Source organism: Caenorhabditis briggsae (assembly GCF_000004555.2).
Source record: "Caenorhabditis briggsae complete genome, chrI, whole genome shotgun sequence".
In the NCBI taxonomy this organism is placed as follows: Eukaryota; Metazoa; Nematoda; class Chromadorea; order Rhabditida; family Rhabditidae; genus Caenorhabditis; species Caenorhabditis briggsae.
Window position 1 is genome coordinate 7,905,387 of NC_013489.2, and position 16,869 is coordinate 7,922,255.

A 16,869-nucleotide genomic window follows, 5' to 3' on the forward strand; every position below is an offset into this window, starting at 1 on the left:
TCTCGTATATTTTTTCTGTTATTTTCCGCAACGAAGTAAGAATATAAATTGAATAATTAACTGAAAAAGTACGGAAATCGTGAAAAAAAACTCTGAAAATAGGAATATTTTTAGGTTACAGTAGTTGTCGTTTTGGGAATTTATGTCACTGCCACCTCTCCGATTTTTTGTACCAGCATAATATCAAAGTAGACCCAAAAAGAAAAAGAAAAGAAAGAGCTTATTTCTATCCCCTCCTTCAATTCTACCAATGTGAGCATTTTCACGGCTTTTCGACTCTCTTCTCTCCATCAAAATTGTCCGAAAGACACAAGCTCCGTCGCATAAAATGTATGCGTATGGCGCCTTCTTCTTCTTATTCGTCTTCCAAAAGCGTCCCTCCCGAAAAAAGTGACACCTCGGCAAAAAAGAAGAAAGCCAGTGTGGAAATAGTGTAGAAGAAGAACGGGGCGCAGAGACATATTGCGTGTTTAATTGAACATTTGTAAGATGGGAAGAAGAGGAACAAAACGGACGATTTGATCCATTACCAACACATTTTTTCCCCAATTTCTGTTTTTTTTCCTTGGAAATACCGGAGACCCTGAATTCTAACCAGAACTCACCTAATGATTCGGCTTGCTGACAGTTCGGACATTCGCATTTATTTGGTAGTCGAGAAGTTTGGTACTTTCCACCACCTGATGATGGACCAGAAGATGAAGATGAAGCTGCAGTTTTTGGATGTGCGAGCTTCTGAAAATATTATTTATTAAAATCTTTATAGCATACATCATAGTTTGTATGATCAGGTTTTTGATCGCTATCCTTTACTACTAGAAACAGGAATTGCTCTTTTCCTTACCAGAAAACAAATTATCACCATATGATCAGCTGTTGTACTAACTAAAAGTACCCCTAAACCTCCCCCTCAATTTCAAATTCGTAAAGAAAATGTCGACTAATTATCCGCGGGATGGACATTAGGTATACGAAATGAGTGGAGTTTGATATCTCACCTTTGAAGTGTTTCGCTGCTGAGCAGCGATTGTGGACGAAAGAGCAGATGGACCACCAGCGGAATTTGGAAGTTGTGCAGCCACTGCTGAGACTGATGATTGGAAAAGTCCTCCGAGTTGTGCAGATGCCAGATAGTTTTGATATGTTTCCATGTTTGGAGCAGAAGATACGTTAGGATAGAGTTGTGGCCAATTTGTATGATCCCACCTGGAAGTAGAGCAAGATGACTATGAAACTTGGAAAGACTAGGAAATATACAATATTAATAGATAAAAAACTTTTAAAAAAAGAAACTGAGAATCTCAACGACTAAATACCGTAAAACCTGTAATAGAAGAGCCGCACACTGTCAAGTGTGAGCTCAATTATCTTGATTCCCATGCAAGATATTGAAAATGTGTCAACTGATGAAATGTTTTTGAAATTATGCCAAATAATTTATCAGTTGACAACGTTTTTGATATCTTTGACAGGAACTGAGAGACTTACATAATCTCCCCAGCGACTGGTGGTCCCTCCTAGAGGGTTCTTGCCACTATCGCGCAACAGGCTCGCCATGAGCTCAAAGTTGAAAGTTAGGGCAGGGGAGGGCTTCTTAAACAGGTTTCACGGTATACATACAATATCAGTAGCCAACAATGAACTTTTTTTTTTCAAACTGAGAATTCCAAAGAAAGACATTCAAAATGAGTATGATATTTCAATAAAATGTAAAAAGTCAGAATGAATTCCAAAAACCGAACTAACCATGTTGAAGATGTAAAGTACGGTGAATATGCATTCATGTCTGTTGGAAGAATGATTCCTTCTGATTTAGGGTTGTCCAATTTCATTTTGTTTTCAGCTCCTGGTACAAACTTATTACAATGTTCCATGAGTTTAGAAAGCGGAGTCTCACTCATTTGGAATGGAACCTATAAAAATACGGGAATAAAGAAATATTGTGAACGAAAAGGAGATAAACTCACTGAAAATGAGAGGGCAGCAGAGGCAGCATCCGTTGGATTCAACATTGTGTGATCGCCTATAAATAGACTATAAATCTTATCCGTTTCCACTTTCGAAAGCGAGCCAAAAAGGGAGAGTGAAAAGAAGAAATGGGCGGAACGAAGGAGGCGACACTCGATGGGAAGGGGGAAGAGGCTCCGCCCCCGTTTGGAGACTACTGTAGAGTTGGGGGAAGGTGGTGGTTGAGAGAGGCAAGCGCTAAGAAAGCTAGGTAATTAGAATATTGAAAAATAAAAAAGCGGCTGACAAGACATTAAGAAATCAGTAAAATTGCTGGCTTTGAAATGGAAATTTCTCAGAATTTTCTTAACATATCAACATATCATTAAGATTCGTATAGTTACAGGGAAAATGATAAACAAACTGGTATTTCGAATTTCTCAAATTCCAAAATTGGTAAAGCTCAACAACCACCATACTTCCTCTAATTGAAGCCCACCCATACAACTTTGAGCTCAATTATTTAGGTTACTGTGAGTTATGTCAAAAGTTTGTCAACTGATAAAATATTGGTGATACAATGGTAAATAATTTATTAGTTGACAAATTTTTGATATCTTTCACAAGAACCGAGATAAATGAGCTCACAGTTTACGGTTTGGGTTGGCTTCTATTAGAGGAAACACGGCGCATTGAAACTTTGGGATGATGTTTGAAATCATTCCGAAAATGGTTTGTTCCTACAGGTAGATGTAGACTAATCTAGCATAAGCCTTATTAGTAATACGACAGAATAACATTGTCTTTTCCAGATGACGTGGCAGCCGGTGGTGCAAATGAATGTATTAATGATAGGGTCTACAATCCCATACCTTCTGTTCAAAAACGCTCACTTCGCTGTACCAAACGTTGGTAGCGTCGTGAAAAAAAACAAGACGAACCAAAACGAGACACATTTCGATTTTCTCGTGAGGAGAAGAGTGAATTCTCAACAAATTGTTCCTCCAAATTACAGGGTTTTCCTAGACTTGAAGTTAGCCATACCGTTTCTCAAAAGTACTCTTTTAGGGCAGGAGACTTTAGATCTGAGAAATTTGTGAAAATAGTTTTATGAAAAAAGTGCAGTAGTGAGGTATTTATCACTATAAATTGGAAGCGATTCTAAGAAAATCTTAGAGTCACCAACCACAAACAGGCACATGACATCAATCTGAACTGCTTTTTAAATGGATCTTAAAATCTGAAGTTTGACACGTTGTACAAAAAAAGTTTGGAAGGTCCATCTTTTAAATTTAAGCACTTCAACAAGTAACCTCAAACAACTGGGAAAAAGTTGTATGACCAAAAATTTTTTAGTTTGAAGTTGCCGTAAACCTTGTAATAGAAAGGGTCTCTAACTTTGATCCAATTTTGCTCGGTTCCTGGCTAAAGTAAGATATGAAAAAATGATCAACTGATAAATTTTTGATAATAATACAACAAACTTTTTATCAAGTGACTCATTTTTGATATCTTGCACAGGAGCCAAGAAAAACTAGCTGAAACTTAATGATGTGGGGCTCTTCTATTACAGGTTGTACGGGAGTTATGCTTTGCTTCACTTCACAGGAGAAGAGCAATCAAATCCACTTAACTTTCTAATAATCTGTGAAACTAACTGAAAAAACATGTAGATAGACAGATCTAATGCAATTTTTTGTGATCCAGAACTAGAAACAGAGGAGGATATTTCAAAAAATAGGTGTAGGACAGCAACATTGACTCCTGCCTCCTCGCCAAATTTTGATTGTTGAAATGTGATTCTTGCCAACGACCTCCCATAAATTCACCATCTTTTCTCTCTCCCCAATTTTTTTCACACACAATTTGTCTTTTATTCCCAATCGTTTCTCTTCTTTCCATTCTGATTGGATCTCCCCTTTGGGAACACTTCCTTTTTTGTCGCACACCTGACCAGTAGTTTACACGGCGGTGCGCGAGAGTTAAAGGAAGATGAGCGCATCTTGATTTGGTAATTGGTTTCTTTTCAAGTGGTCCCGCATCATCATCTGTTCATCAACCTATTATCTAATAACATATGGAACAATTATGAGTGAGCCGTTACAAGGAAGATCACGAGAGAGTGGCAAAATTGAATTAGTGTTCAGAGAATACGATCATTTTTAAGCATGGATAATATATTGGATGAACAATTATAATGATAGTACATATAATGGAAAGTTGCTGGAAAAAAATTGGTTGTATAAAAGGAACATTTCTAAAGATTTTAGAAAATGGAAGAAAACAGAAATGGATATACCGACTAATGACAAGGTTTGGGATTCGAAAAAGACAGCGAAGAAGGGATGATTGTAAGCAGGCGGTGTATAACAACTCGAAGCGGAACCACTTGTCATCCTTCGAAAAACAGAAGAAGACGGGGTAGGGATTACTTTAGGAGCATCCATGAAACTAGAGATTGACATATCCGGAATCGAAAACTGGAGCTGTAAATCTGAATTGTTAAACTCGTTATTCTTTTTCTTTTTGAAAAACATCGAAACAAACGATTCGTGTTTTATCCGGAATGTTTTTCAATACAGTTTTTTTTCAAGCGATTTTTCTGATGGAATGCATTCTCAAAACCGTAATACTCAGCAGCATACTTATAATCCGGGCCTTTGCCGGGCCTTCGCGGGCCCTGCCATAACTTCTTTCAGAATCAATGTTTTCGAACCAACTCAATCAGATATGATAGAGCTCCACGAGTACTACAAAACAATATTATTTGGAATACTGTATCTTGTCTATGAACAGAGTTACGGAGCAAAAGGAACATAAAAAAGCAGGCCCCGCACGGGCCTGCCGGGCCCTGCGAGAAAAGCCACTTTATGATCTGTAACTTTGTTCATAGATAAGATACAGTATTCCAAATAATACTGTTTTGTAGTACTCGTGAAGCTCTATCATATCTGATTTAGTTGGTTTGAAAATATCGATTCTGAAAGAAATTATGGCAGGACCCTCGAAGGCCCGGCGAAGGCCCGGATTACAAGTATGCTCAGCAGTTTAGTTTGAAGCATTCGCGTCGACGATAGTTTTACTGTAGAAATACGGTCTTCGCATTTGAGTGCATTTTACCGACGTTCTGAAAAAAACCGATTTCAACCGTGAATTCTGTGCATCTTTTTTCTCGCCCGTTTTATTTTTTCGGTCAGAAGTGTGAATTTGAATGCTGAAACAAACCGGAAGTGTAAAAACCGGAAGATCAAAACAAATGAAAGAGGGACACCGCACATCTGAAGACGATACTAAAGGAGCAGCCTGGGAAAATAACGATGCTCTCTAATGAAGAATAAAAAAAATCCGTTCATTTTCCCATGCAGTTTACTCGATTCATCACCTTTCCCCTCTGTCTCATTTTCATTCATTCATCTCTGTGTTTTTTTTGTGTCACGGGGGCGTCCTTGAAGACTCTCTGTCCTCGATTTGGCTTACGTAAACTCTGTCACCTAAGAACGGAACGGTAAGGTGACAGTTTATGGGACCACTCATTCCATTAGGTAACCCCATGAATCGTGTGAGAATAAGAAAGGCAGGTCGAAGATATCAGTTGACTCAACAACTTTGAACGTTTTTTCAAATCACTATGTATGAGTTGTCTGCCTTCACGCCTTCTCCATCTACCTTAATTTTCTTCGTGTGCAGGTGTTCATTTCATGGTGTCTAATGAGGCAAACACCGAATCGATACAGGTGTCACAACGTCTTCAGAGAGTGTGAAACAACAAAATCTAATAGGGCGCCGTTCCATGGAGACTCATTCCAAGGTGTTACTGAATAGGCTTAGAAGGTCACTTGGGGTTAACATGGTTATCCTATTACGTGACAATACTCGTACCTTCTTTCCCAGAAGAAGAAGTCAACTATTCATCCCATGAGTGATAATTGTGGGGTTCTGACCTCGAATGGTCTCCTCTTTCAATGCTTCGTGTCAAGAACGAAAAGTTGAGAAAAGTGAGAAACGTTTAGAAGTGAGAACTAGAAATAATTAGAGGTTTTGGTGATTGAGAATACACCTCAACCTGAGAGAGAATCAAGGATCGCTCACAAGGAGAACTAGATTCGAAAAAAAAACAGCTATTGCTGGAAAATCATTTTCGATATTTAATGTAATTCCAAACGTCCGGATGAATCATATATGTCACACAGTACTCTCATTACATAAGCCATGTTGTCATTTCATCCGTTAGGAAGGCTAATCCGCAGAAATGACATTGTCTCTCCTAATCCGCATTGTTCAACCCCTCCGAGTCGAAGAATCGAGTTTCAGTAAACCCTCTCTTGTGCAGACAAGCGGAGTTTTTGGAAACAATCAAATATTACCATTTCCAGGAAAACATGATAAGAGCAAAGTTTCCTGATAACATTTTTTAAACATTTTATTTAACATTTTACGTGTTAGTGGTTTTCTCCCCTTCGTTGAAATAAATAAATTAAATTACCGTAAACATTAATGGAAGACCACTCTAAACTTGCACATTTTTGAGCTCAATTATCTCAATTTCTATAACAAATAACAAAAATCTTTGAGTGTTACAATGTCCGAAAGAGATCAACAGACGAAAGTTTGGCTAATCAGTACTCTAGGGATATATATTTTTCTTATGAATACCGTGTTTGTCAGTTGACTTTGACAATTTTCAGGAGCCTGGAGCTTGTCTGTCGGGTTTCCAAACACGGAAAATTTGGAGGATGTAAAACAGACCTAGATTAAAACCGTTACATTCACAGAAATTTTTGAAAAACTCACAAAAAAACCTGGCAGACGATCTCCAGATTCCTAAAAATGGTTCAAATGACCGAAAGTCAACTGAAAATATCCATATTTTATTGACCTATTTGTATATTTCAATGACCTCTACTGTAGGTTTCGATATTCTTGCGTAATTGAGCTCAAAGTGCGAATTCAGGATGGCCTTCTATTAGAGTGTTTACTGCAGTTTTGAACGAACTTGCTTCAAAAAAATTCGCAAATCGCATATCTGAACTGTTTTTACATATTATCCTGGTCAGCAAAACTCTTTCTTGTTCTGAATTATAAAAAACAACTCAATGGCATCAAACCATGGAAGACCATAAACTGTATAGTCTCAAAACATTTTCCGGCCTTAATTAACACCATTAACTCGTATTTCATTCTCTGAATGGTCGGTTAATCCTTTCGTGTTTTGCTTCCATTCTTATGATATCAAATAACATCTAAATACTTGTACATCCTCTCCCGATATGCAATGATATGACGCAATAATTCAGATGAAGGAGGATGCCAGTCATTAGGCATATCTTCACAAATGAACATGTGCATTTTAAAGAAAAACAGTGTTTACAATGAAGAAAAGAAAAGCCTTCCCATAGATTTCAGAATAACTTTCAACTCTCATTTTCAAAATCACGACACTCTAATAGAAGTCCCCCCCCCCCCCACCTGCCAAATATCTCATTTTCTGTAAATGATGTCAAAAATAGGTGAACTGATGAAATGCTGCTGATATTGTGATAAACAATTTATTAGTTGACATCATTTGTATGTCTTTCACAGCAAATGAGATATATGGGCACAAATTTGGCTGTTTGGGTAGCCTTCTATTAGAGTGTTTACTGTAACAGATCGATTTTCTGTGTTCCTCATAAGTTCTGATTATTTTGAGATCTGATTCCTGTGTACCGATCTTATTTCTTGAAACGATTAACTCAGTTTTACGTTACCAGTAACCTTTTCTTATCTGGAAATCGTTATGTAAATCCGGTTGATGCAATCGATGACGTCATTGAATGAGCATGTCTATGTCATTAACAAAATGATTTATTAGAAGAAAAAGAAACAAGAAGGTTTTCAATGAAAATTTCGCAAAACCTATAGACTATAGTTTTTAAAGTCAATACTATAGGTTATAGTATTGACTTTAAAAACTAAAGAACAGTTTCGACTTATTAAAAAGAAAGAACCCGAAATCAGCAGAAAAAGCTTGAGAGAAGACAGGGAAAAATGAAATGGCAACTGGTAATTTGAAAAAAGGAGAAAGAAGACCATCTATTCAACAGAATCTACAAGTTCTTGCACAGTCTTGTCTCATGTAGATGGCAGAAATCTGACAGACTTGAGAATTGGCACTGAGCCAAGATGCACACCAAGCAGAACGGTCAACGCAATTGCCCCGCGGTCTTTGCTGTTGTTGCTGAAAGGCGTATTGAGATCCAGAAGCTACTCGATGACTTACCTGTGGTGGTCTCTGATTTGTATTTGAAGTTTGACCTCGGTTGGGAGATCCTGAAAACAAAGGATGAATCCGTTCATGGTTATATTGTGTTGCCTCCTTAACTCCAAAAACCTTCTAACAAGTCTAAATATCATCTTTCTAGTATATGTTCCTGCAGTGATCACTACTGTGAGTGATGAGAAAAAAAGTACATGAAGACTAGCAGTTTTTGAATAAAAAAGAAAAAAGCCTGCTTACTATTCCTGAATTGGACAATTCTCTGTTGAGCAAAGCCTCCGGGGCGACGCATGAATTGACGAGATCCCGGACGACGAGTGTTCTGCACATTCACAATACATAGATAGGCATAAACAGAGACCAAAGGGTTAATGACATATTCGGAGCAGACAGATCTAACAAACAGTGAAATATTCTATGTATTATTCTGGTACAAAAAATGGAAGAGAAATGCCGGTTGCCGTTGAAGGAGGTCCCACAACGAAAACTGCCCTAACTTAAAACTATTTTTATTTGCCAGAATTATTTTCCCGATTTGCGTGCGTTTTCAGTCAATTTTTTCTTTATCAAAAACTCTGATTTTCCGCCTTGTTTGAAGAAAAGAACGGAAAACTCGACGAAAATTAGTGAAAAACGAGAGAATGTATTCTGAAAATGAAAAGATTTTTTGGTTACGGTAGTTGCCGTTGTGGGACCTTCAGCTATGGCCAACGCCTTTTTTGTAAAAGCTCAGATTTTTTCGTACCAGAACAATATTGTCTGCTCCAAAAATGCCATATCCTTCTTGACAACATTTCTTACCGTTCTAACAACACTACCATTTGGTCGACGAACAAACGCAGGAAGGACACGTGGCGAAGCACCTTCAAAATCATCAATCACTTCGTTGTTCTCATTTGGACCAACAACAGTGACAAAAGGCAGTGAAGTGGTTTGAGAGAATGAAGAGGAAAATAAGAAAGCAGAATGGTGCGAAAATGCAGGAAAAGAGGGAGTTGGTGGTGTAAAAGTGGGAGGCAAAGCAGGAGTTTGAACAGGCATTGGGGTAGTGGGAAGCGTTGGAAGGAATGTTTTGATGGAAACGAATTTAAAGCGACGTTTGCCGAGTTTATAGAAAGCGTCGAGATGTGTGGGCGTGGTGCGGGTGACAGGTGCGGGTTCAGTGACGATAAATATACTTGAAAATGGAGCTGTTGTAGTCCAAGGCGTCGTGGTCCAAGGAGTGCTCGTCCATGGAGTCGTAGTCCATGGAGTCGTTGTCCATTGAGTTGTGGTTGTTGTCGGAGCAGCAGTTGTTGTAGTAGTAGTAGTTGGCGGAGGGGGCGGTAACGTTATCGGAGGCAAAGTTGAAGCGATAGAATCAGGAACTGAGAAAACGATCATGCATGGCTCAGTCAAAAAACAGGCTCAAAATTAAATTTCGTTTTTCAGAATCACGGGTGTGCGAGTATTACAGTCGCATGTTCCTTAACAACCAATTCAACAAAAACAACTCAACCATTCCAAACTTTTCGTTTCAGACTCACGTGATGCAGCTTGATCTGAAACAGCTCTGATGACAACTTTAACTCCGTTCCATGTTTCTTTGGCAGTTGGAATCAATTGATGTTGATCGAGAATGAAACCATCCCAGACTAAAATAATAACCCCGATTATTATCTCCACAATACCTGCACAAACCATCCTCTCCCGGTCTGAGTTCTAGCAAATATACATATTTGATACGAAGAGTTCCCTTGGCCCAATCATCCGAACCTCCAGCAGATGGATCTGGAATTTTTCTTTATTGCATTTTTCAGTTTCTTCAAACTAAATTACAGAGAATATCTGATCCTGTTCCAAACTTGTACTGTGTTCCATAAGTGTTTTCCAGAGCAGCTACAGCCGCTTTTCCAACTCGTTCCTGTAACTTTCGGGCTCCAAAAATTGTATTTCAGAAAATTTTACCAGTTCGGCAACATCAGCTGGAACACTTTTTCTCGCATGCGAATATGGATGGATCCACATTTGAGAGTAGGTGTGAAGTGTGATGAATGCGTCAATTTTTCCATTCAACTCTGGAGATGTCAGAAAATCTCTCATCGATCTTGTTTCGATTTCACTGAATGCTGAACTTCCTTGATAAATTTCCGAACATTTATCCGTGCTTGAACCAGTTTCTGGAAATCGGAAATTTCAGTTAGAGACATAAAAAAAAGAAATTCTACCTCCAAAATGCCAATCATAGTTTCTATTCAAATCAACTCCACCACAACATCTGTCTCTGAACCAACGATCCTTTTTACAGACGACGCCAGCACGATTTTTTCGCCATAAGCGAACCTGGAACACAGAACTTTTTAAAGGTGAGGGGACATGAAAGACATAATTTTCTCGAAATTCCGTTCATATAAGCCCCACGAAGAGTTGAACTTGTGGGTGCCGCTACCAGATGAGCTACGGTGGCGGAAGCTACCCTAACTCAAAAAAAACTACGAAAATTTGCCGCCCCCTTCGTTTAAATAATACTTTTGAATCGTACCATCGGTGATACATCACTTCTGGAATACTCGTATCCATCTGGATTAGCCACCGGAAGAATGTAAAAATTAAGACGATCAACAGCAGTTCGGACCAAAGCATCATCGTTGTAATCAGCTATCAACTTGAAAAAGTGGATTCATTGAAACATTTGGAATAATGCCACTTACTCTATCTATGAACCAAAGTGTTGTATGCACGGCTGCCCATTCTCTTGCATGAATTCCTCCATCAATCCAGAATATTCTTTTATCATTTCTCCATACTTGATTTCCAATCTTTATTCCTTGAATTGGTCTACCCTCCACCGTTGTGCCCATAGTGAACACTTTTGCCTTATCCGGATACTTTTTCTCAATATCTATCATCCAATCACATATTGTTTGATAACTGTGATACTCGCCGAACCCATACTATAAACATTTTTTTTAGTTTCTAATCTTAAATCTCATATAGTTTACCCTCGCTCTGTTCCCTCCTTCATTGTGCATTCTTTTGGAGAACAACAATTTTGAGTATCTCGAAGGTCCATGTTCCTTTTCCAGAATCAATTTTTGAACATCATCAATGATAACATCATAGCTGATATTTGAGCTTTTTAGCACCGCATCCAACCATTCCATTCGATCAGCATCCACCATTATATCAGCTCGATGGCCGACTTTTGAAGGTGTTTGCCAGAAATCGAGCTGAAAGAGAATGAAGAAAAAATATAGAAAAAATAGAGATCTCACTTCGTTTTCAGTTTTGTGTTGAATATCTCGGAGTGCGTTTAGTTGTGGGACATCAGAAGCGTGAGCACGGAGAACTTGAAATTTTCTGAAAATTTAAGGAAAATATTGACAGCGTTGAATGTATTGTTAATGGTATCTCCATCTGTTTCTACCACATGTACTGAATTTAAGATGTCGTGATCACTCTAATAGAAGGCCACCCAAACCATTAACTTTGAGCTTAAATATCTCATTTTCTATAAAAGATATCAAAAAGTGGTTAACTAATAAAATGTTTATCATAATATGAAATACACTTTGTCAGTTGACCATTTTTTGATATCTGCTATTCGCTCAACGTTGTTGGTTTGGGTGGCACTCTATTGAAGTTTTTTACGGTAATTTGACTCTGACAGTAGACGTGTTTATTAATACTTCAACGGCAAAGGATAACCGTAAAACCTTTATTAGAAGGGCGACTTTAGTAGAAGGGCCCCTTTATTAGAAAGGCCCCTCTAATAGAAGGGCTCTCTGAGAGGGACTCGGAAAAATAGAAGAGGTTTTACGGTATAAAGAACCGAGTTAGAACATACGGTGGTGCACCCTCCAATATTTCAGCATTTCCAAATGCAACGGAAACTGTAAAAACCACTAAAAGCCACAATCCGTTCCGTGTCCGTATCGTCGTCATCTCTCCGTCTGATTTTGGTTTCTGCCCTTCGTTTCGCCTCTATTCTCGTTGTATTTTTTCGCTGTAACGTTGAACGGTTTATCAACTTATTTACTACTATTCTGAATTTTTTGTTCCGCGTTCATGACGAGTAGAAACTATAGAAGAAACAAGATATAGATGAGAGAAAATCTGTGGACAGAAGAAGATGGAAAGAAATATCATAACAAAGAAGAAAAATCAGAAAAGGAGAAGGAAAAGCTGAAACCTATATTTTAGACCTGTGATCTGGGTAGAAATCCAATTGCAAAGTTCTCCAATCCTTATCACTGATGCGTAAACACTTCCGCAATCCGATTTCCTTTTCTATTCAATCAGAAAAGAAATTTTCGTTCTTCGATTAGAAAAGCTAAGAATTAGGATTAGGTTGGAAAGAAAGTTTCTTTCTTTTTTGGCAAAACTTTTGATCAAATTTTTCTCAATGCGGAGGGAGCTAGATCAATGAAAGTAACGTCCATTAGCATCAATAGTTGTCTGGCAACGCTCCGGTAATTTCTTGATTCCGTTGGCCTAGAACGAGGAGGGCTGCCATTGAAATAGTGGGTCTACTCCTTTTTTGTGCCATCTTTTCACTTAAAGTATTCTCTATCAAGATGACGTTTAAGAGTTCCAAAATATTACTTTTCCTTAAGGACAAGGTCCGGAGAATACGATGAGTGCAAAATAACAATTCAGCCAAAGGACATGAATTTGGCTGATTCCTCTATTCACAAACGATCTCGCATTGCCGCACTGGAAGCAAACTTTGGTTCTTTATCCTCGTTTTGATTAGACTGTCCAGCTCATATTTTCTAATTATGAACTACACAAGGTGGCAGTTATAGTGGTACATTACTTTGACCGACCATCAAACTCATACCATACCTATTTTTACGGAAAATTTAGGTTCTTGAACGTCCAGTTCTAGCTATTTCTTGGCAATCAACTGACCCTTCCGCACATTGACAGAGTAACTTACCCACTTATCATCTACTGTAATTACATCATCCAGCCATTTGAACATGCGAAAAATGATAGGTTAAACATACCAATGTCTACATGGCGAAACATATTGTAGCCCGGAAAACACCGGGTACGAACCAACCCAGATTTTGACTTTGCCAAGAGACTTCGATCCGTTCACAAAACTTGGTTGACTAGAGGGCAATACCTGTGACATTTTACAAATGGTTTTTTTTCACTAGGCCGTTGGCATCTTTCAAACTGAACTCTCTTGTTTGGAATTCCTCAAACAAAAGCCAAATTTTAGGCGATGACGGAACATGTCCCTCATATACATTCACAATTTTCTTCCAAATACCAGCTGTTGAAGACCGAATAAAAATAAAAATATAATCAAGATGCCAATGTGCAGTCGGATAAAGACTAAAAGAACCGCTGTTTCTTCAACACGAAGAGAGATGAAAATTTGAAAATCTAGTATCTAATAGGCACTGAACACAGCTCTCTAACAAAAAAAAATTGGCCCGCTAAACCACTTGGAGGGCCATATATCGATCCTCAAAAACAACTCTGTTAAAAAGAAAGAAACTTTCTTTCCAACCTAATAGTTTGATATTTATGAAAACAATAGTGAAGGAATGAAACAAATTTGCTTCTACTACGAGACATATATTTCAAGTTGATATAGGAAGTTAAAAATACAAAATATTAGCTGTTTTTTAAAAAGGAACATTTCAAAATAGATCTGTGTAGCTATTTCAAAGAAGGTCGTATTTTGCTGCAAAAAATTTTTCCAATATCTCTGAAAATGATAAAATAGTAAACTTGGATATGAGGATTCGTGAGTGAATAGTTTCTCTCTCTCTCTCTCTCTCTTTTTCTCTCTCTCTCTCTCTCTCACTCTCTCTTTCACTCGGCTTCTTCCGTCTTCTACTCGTTTGATCCTTCGAAAAACAACTCGATCATCATCCCAAGTTGTCAGTAACATTGTCTTGCCAAATTATAAGGAAAAATGGAAAGAGACCGTTCTCAACAAAAGAGGAGAGGAAGAAATGCGGAGGGAAAATTAGAATAGAATGATTTTGGTGATATGATATGATCAGTTCATTTTACACAAAGTTGCAGCTACTGCCCTCTATTTATCTTTTTGTGTTAAGCCATTCTATTCCCTACTTAGGCCTGTTTTAGATTGTTGTTTTCTTAACGTAAAAGAAATATCAGGAAGAATGATAAGGAGAAATGTGTTATTTTCGGGCGGAGAACAGTATCTTAAATATACTTGTGTTTCCGTTTTCTTATTGATAAACATGTGATTAAGGTCTTTAATTAATAACTGAAAATTGATTCTTGATGAAATGTACAAATTTGATACTATGTTACTTGAAATCTATTTTTAAACTAAAGTAGAACTGAAAATTCTATCGTTTGAATTCTTCAAAAAATATGAAACTAATAGTAAAAACTTTTTGAAAAACTAATGGTCGTTTGATGGTTCCTACCGGTAGAACATGAACTATAAAAATCAAACAAAAATATAAAAATCACAAAAAAGTGTTATTTTTTATAAACCAAAACACAGTACTTAACAGTAAAATAGGAAACCAAGGAACACAAAAAAGTAGGAAAAAGGAGAAGATCAGTCGACGTTTTGGAAGTCAAGCTTCACGCTTTTACCGTATTTCCTGAAATAGAAGTCCACCGAAACCATCTACTTTGGGCTCAATTATTTGGATCCCTGTTAAAGATATCAACACTTTGCCAATTAATAAATTATTCATCATAACACTCCCAAGATTTTATTAGTTGATCAATTGTTGATATCTATCACAGAAATGGAAATAATTGAGCTCAAAGTTGATGGTCTTGGTGGGCTTTTAGAGGGAATACGGTATGTGGAATGCATTTTTTTCGAAAAATTCTTCCATGCAAGTATTTTGTAAGCATATATCAAAATTTCCTTTGATAAAGTTTCTTCAGCCAGCCATTTTGCCATTAGACCAACGTCAAGGGTCCTCAAAAGATTTTATACTGAAATAAATCATACTTCAAAACTACCTTTAAAATTTTCTTCATGTTTTGGATTTTTTTTTATATCGAATTTACACAAAATAAGACCCACCGCTCACTGCTTGAATTAAATCAGGATTCTTATTCTATTTTAATAAAAATTGGAAGGCAAGGAACATGAATCAATAGAACGGGACTCGGAAACAAATAGGAAGTCAAGTAGGAAGCTGTATCGCAAAAACCTATTTTTTCGAAAAAAAAATCAGAGGTTTCCGAACGATTCTTGTGTTTTGGAAATACAGATTCTTCGACTTTTAAATGACTACTGAACATGTTAAAAGTGATCGTTATGTAAAAAGAAAGTTAGTTCGAAACCACAAAAGCAGTCTTTGAAATGAATATTTAACATCGGAGGAGGTCATACTGTCTCCTCTTCTGCTTTATTCCATTTTTACACTGAAACTGACCCCGAAACCTGACGTCTTCTTCTTCTCTATGATTCAGAAATCGTGGTTTGAGTAAGTAGAAAAGAAGAATTAGAGAAAAAGTTCAGAAATAATTTGAAGGTCGGTTGGTGTGGAAATTGAAATGGACGACCAGAGACAGGGGAAAAGAAGAAAAAGAAGAAAAAGAAGAAGAAGAAAAAGCAGCACCTCTTGAAAAAAAAGTGAATTCGTTTCGGAAACTGAAAAATGGCAATGAGTGTTATTATAGAACTTTCAGTGGTTACTTGATGGTCATTTCTTCTGGTTTTCCAAAAAATATGATTTTCATTTAATGAGAATTATGGGCTAAGAAGGGTGGTTGAAAGAAAAAAAAACACGATTCAGAATTATCAGAGGATATATGATATAGCCTGTATCTTACAAATGTGCTATAGAAGTCAAAATCAGACATCTGGAACACTTGGTTCAGATACTTTTTATGTTGATGTTTGATGAATCAGGAAACTTTTTATGAAGGTCATTCTTCTAAAAAATGAGAATTGAAGTGTCTGACTCCGCCCCCTCAAAAACGATTATGCTTTGAACTGTTAAACCAAACTGAAAAAAACATGTAGAACGAGTTCAGTGTAATTCAATGTCTGGAAAAAAGAATGCAACGTTTTCGATTTCAAATGCACATGTTTGACTTTTCAGGATACTGTAGGCGAGATTCATAGTTTAGAGGACTATCCCAATGAACAACTTTCAGTCATACGAAGCTGAATATTATGATTAATGAGTTTGGAGGACATTAAGTTTATTTTATTACATTATCTTCTGGCTAAAAATCAGTTTCAAACCAAAAACATCGTAAAGATCGAGATCACGAAAAACTTCGATGAAAAGAGATTCTTATCATTCAGTTTGCTAGCTGATAAAGTTGGTACTTCCTCCTCCAAATTCCTCGCAAAACCATTACTTATCAGAAATAGCAAAAAAAGAAGGAAACTTTAAAAAAATTCGAAAATCAAGAAAAAGAAATAGCTTGTGAAAGGGAATTTCTACGATAATCAGATAAGAGACGAACCAACGTCTTCTTTTCAGAGGGCAACAGTAACATCTACAGAGACATTGGCAGATGACACAAAAATTCTTTTGCTGCCATTTCTTATTCTTCTTTGGTTTTTTTTTTTCATTTTCCCGCGCGTTGGCAAACTGGATCTGACAGATGCCGCCTGATGACGATCGGGGGGGGGGGGGGGGGGTGGGGTGAAGACGAAGGAAAACTAGAGGAACAAATTTAGGGGAAAAGATAAGAGAAAATGGATG

At 37.4% G+C, this 16,869-nt stretch overlaps 4 protein-coding genes across 4 annotated transcripts in view; 2 read left to right on the forward strand and 2 right to left on the reverse strand.

Moving 5' to 3' along the window:
• Positions 1-52, forward strand: part of CBG21351 — a gene marked incomplete at both ends in the record, with an annotated part of 10,148 nt that extends 10,096 nt beyond the window's left edge. Inside the window, one exon of the mRNA XM_045237817.1 lies at positions 1-52. This exon is cut by the window's left edge and continues 3,624 nt beyond it. Within this exon, the coding sequence (XP_045100880.1) occupies positions 1-52 (52 nt within the window).
• A 280-nt stretch (positions 53-332) lies between these two features.
• On the forward strand, positions 333-654 carry CBG25289 (the record flags this gene model as incomplete). Its single annotated transcript, XM_045237822.1, has 2 exons — positions 333-372; positions 629-654. The coding sequence occupies 2 exons, from the start codon at positions 333-335 to the stop codon at positions 652-654; spliced, it is 66 nt and encodes a 21-aa protein (XP_045100412.1).
• Positions 655-962: 308 nt separating this feature from the next.
• On the reverse strand, positions 963-2,012 carry Cbr-sptf-1 (the record flags this gene model as incomplete). The annotated part of the gene is made up of 3 exons (XM_002639779.2): positions 963-1,206; positions 1,747-1,913; positions 1,968-2,012. The coding sequence occupies 3 exons, from the start codon at positions 2,010-2,012 to the stop codon at positions 963-965; spliced, it is 456 nt and encodes a 151-aa protein (XP_002639825.2).
• Positions 2,013-8,023: 6,011 nt separating this feature from the next.
• Positions 8,024-12,127, reverse strand: CBG21349 (the record flags this gene model as incomplete). The annotated part of the gene is made up of 13 exons (XM_045237831.1): positions 8,024-8,256; positions 8,444-8,525; positions 9,005-9,570; positions 9,730-9,837; positions 9,884-9,973; positions 10,022-10,106; positions 10,151-10,362; positions 10,411-10,525; positions 10,725-10,847; positions 10,894-11,136; positions 11,185-11,412; positions 11,458-11,542; positions 12,030-12,127. 13 exons carry the CDS (start codon positions 12,125-12,127, stop codon positions 8,024-8,026), a joined length of 2,268 nt encoding a protein of 755 aa, XP_045097284.1.
• Between the last annotated feature and the right edge of the window lie 4,742 nt (positions 12,128-16,869).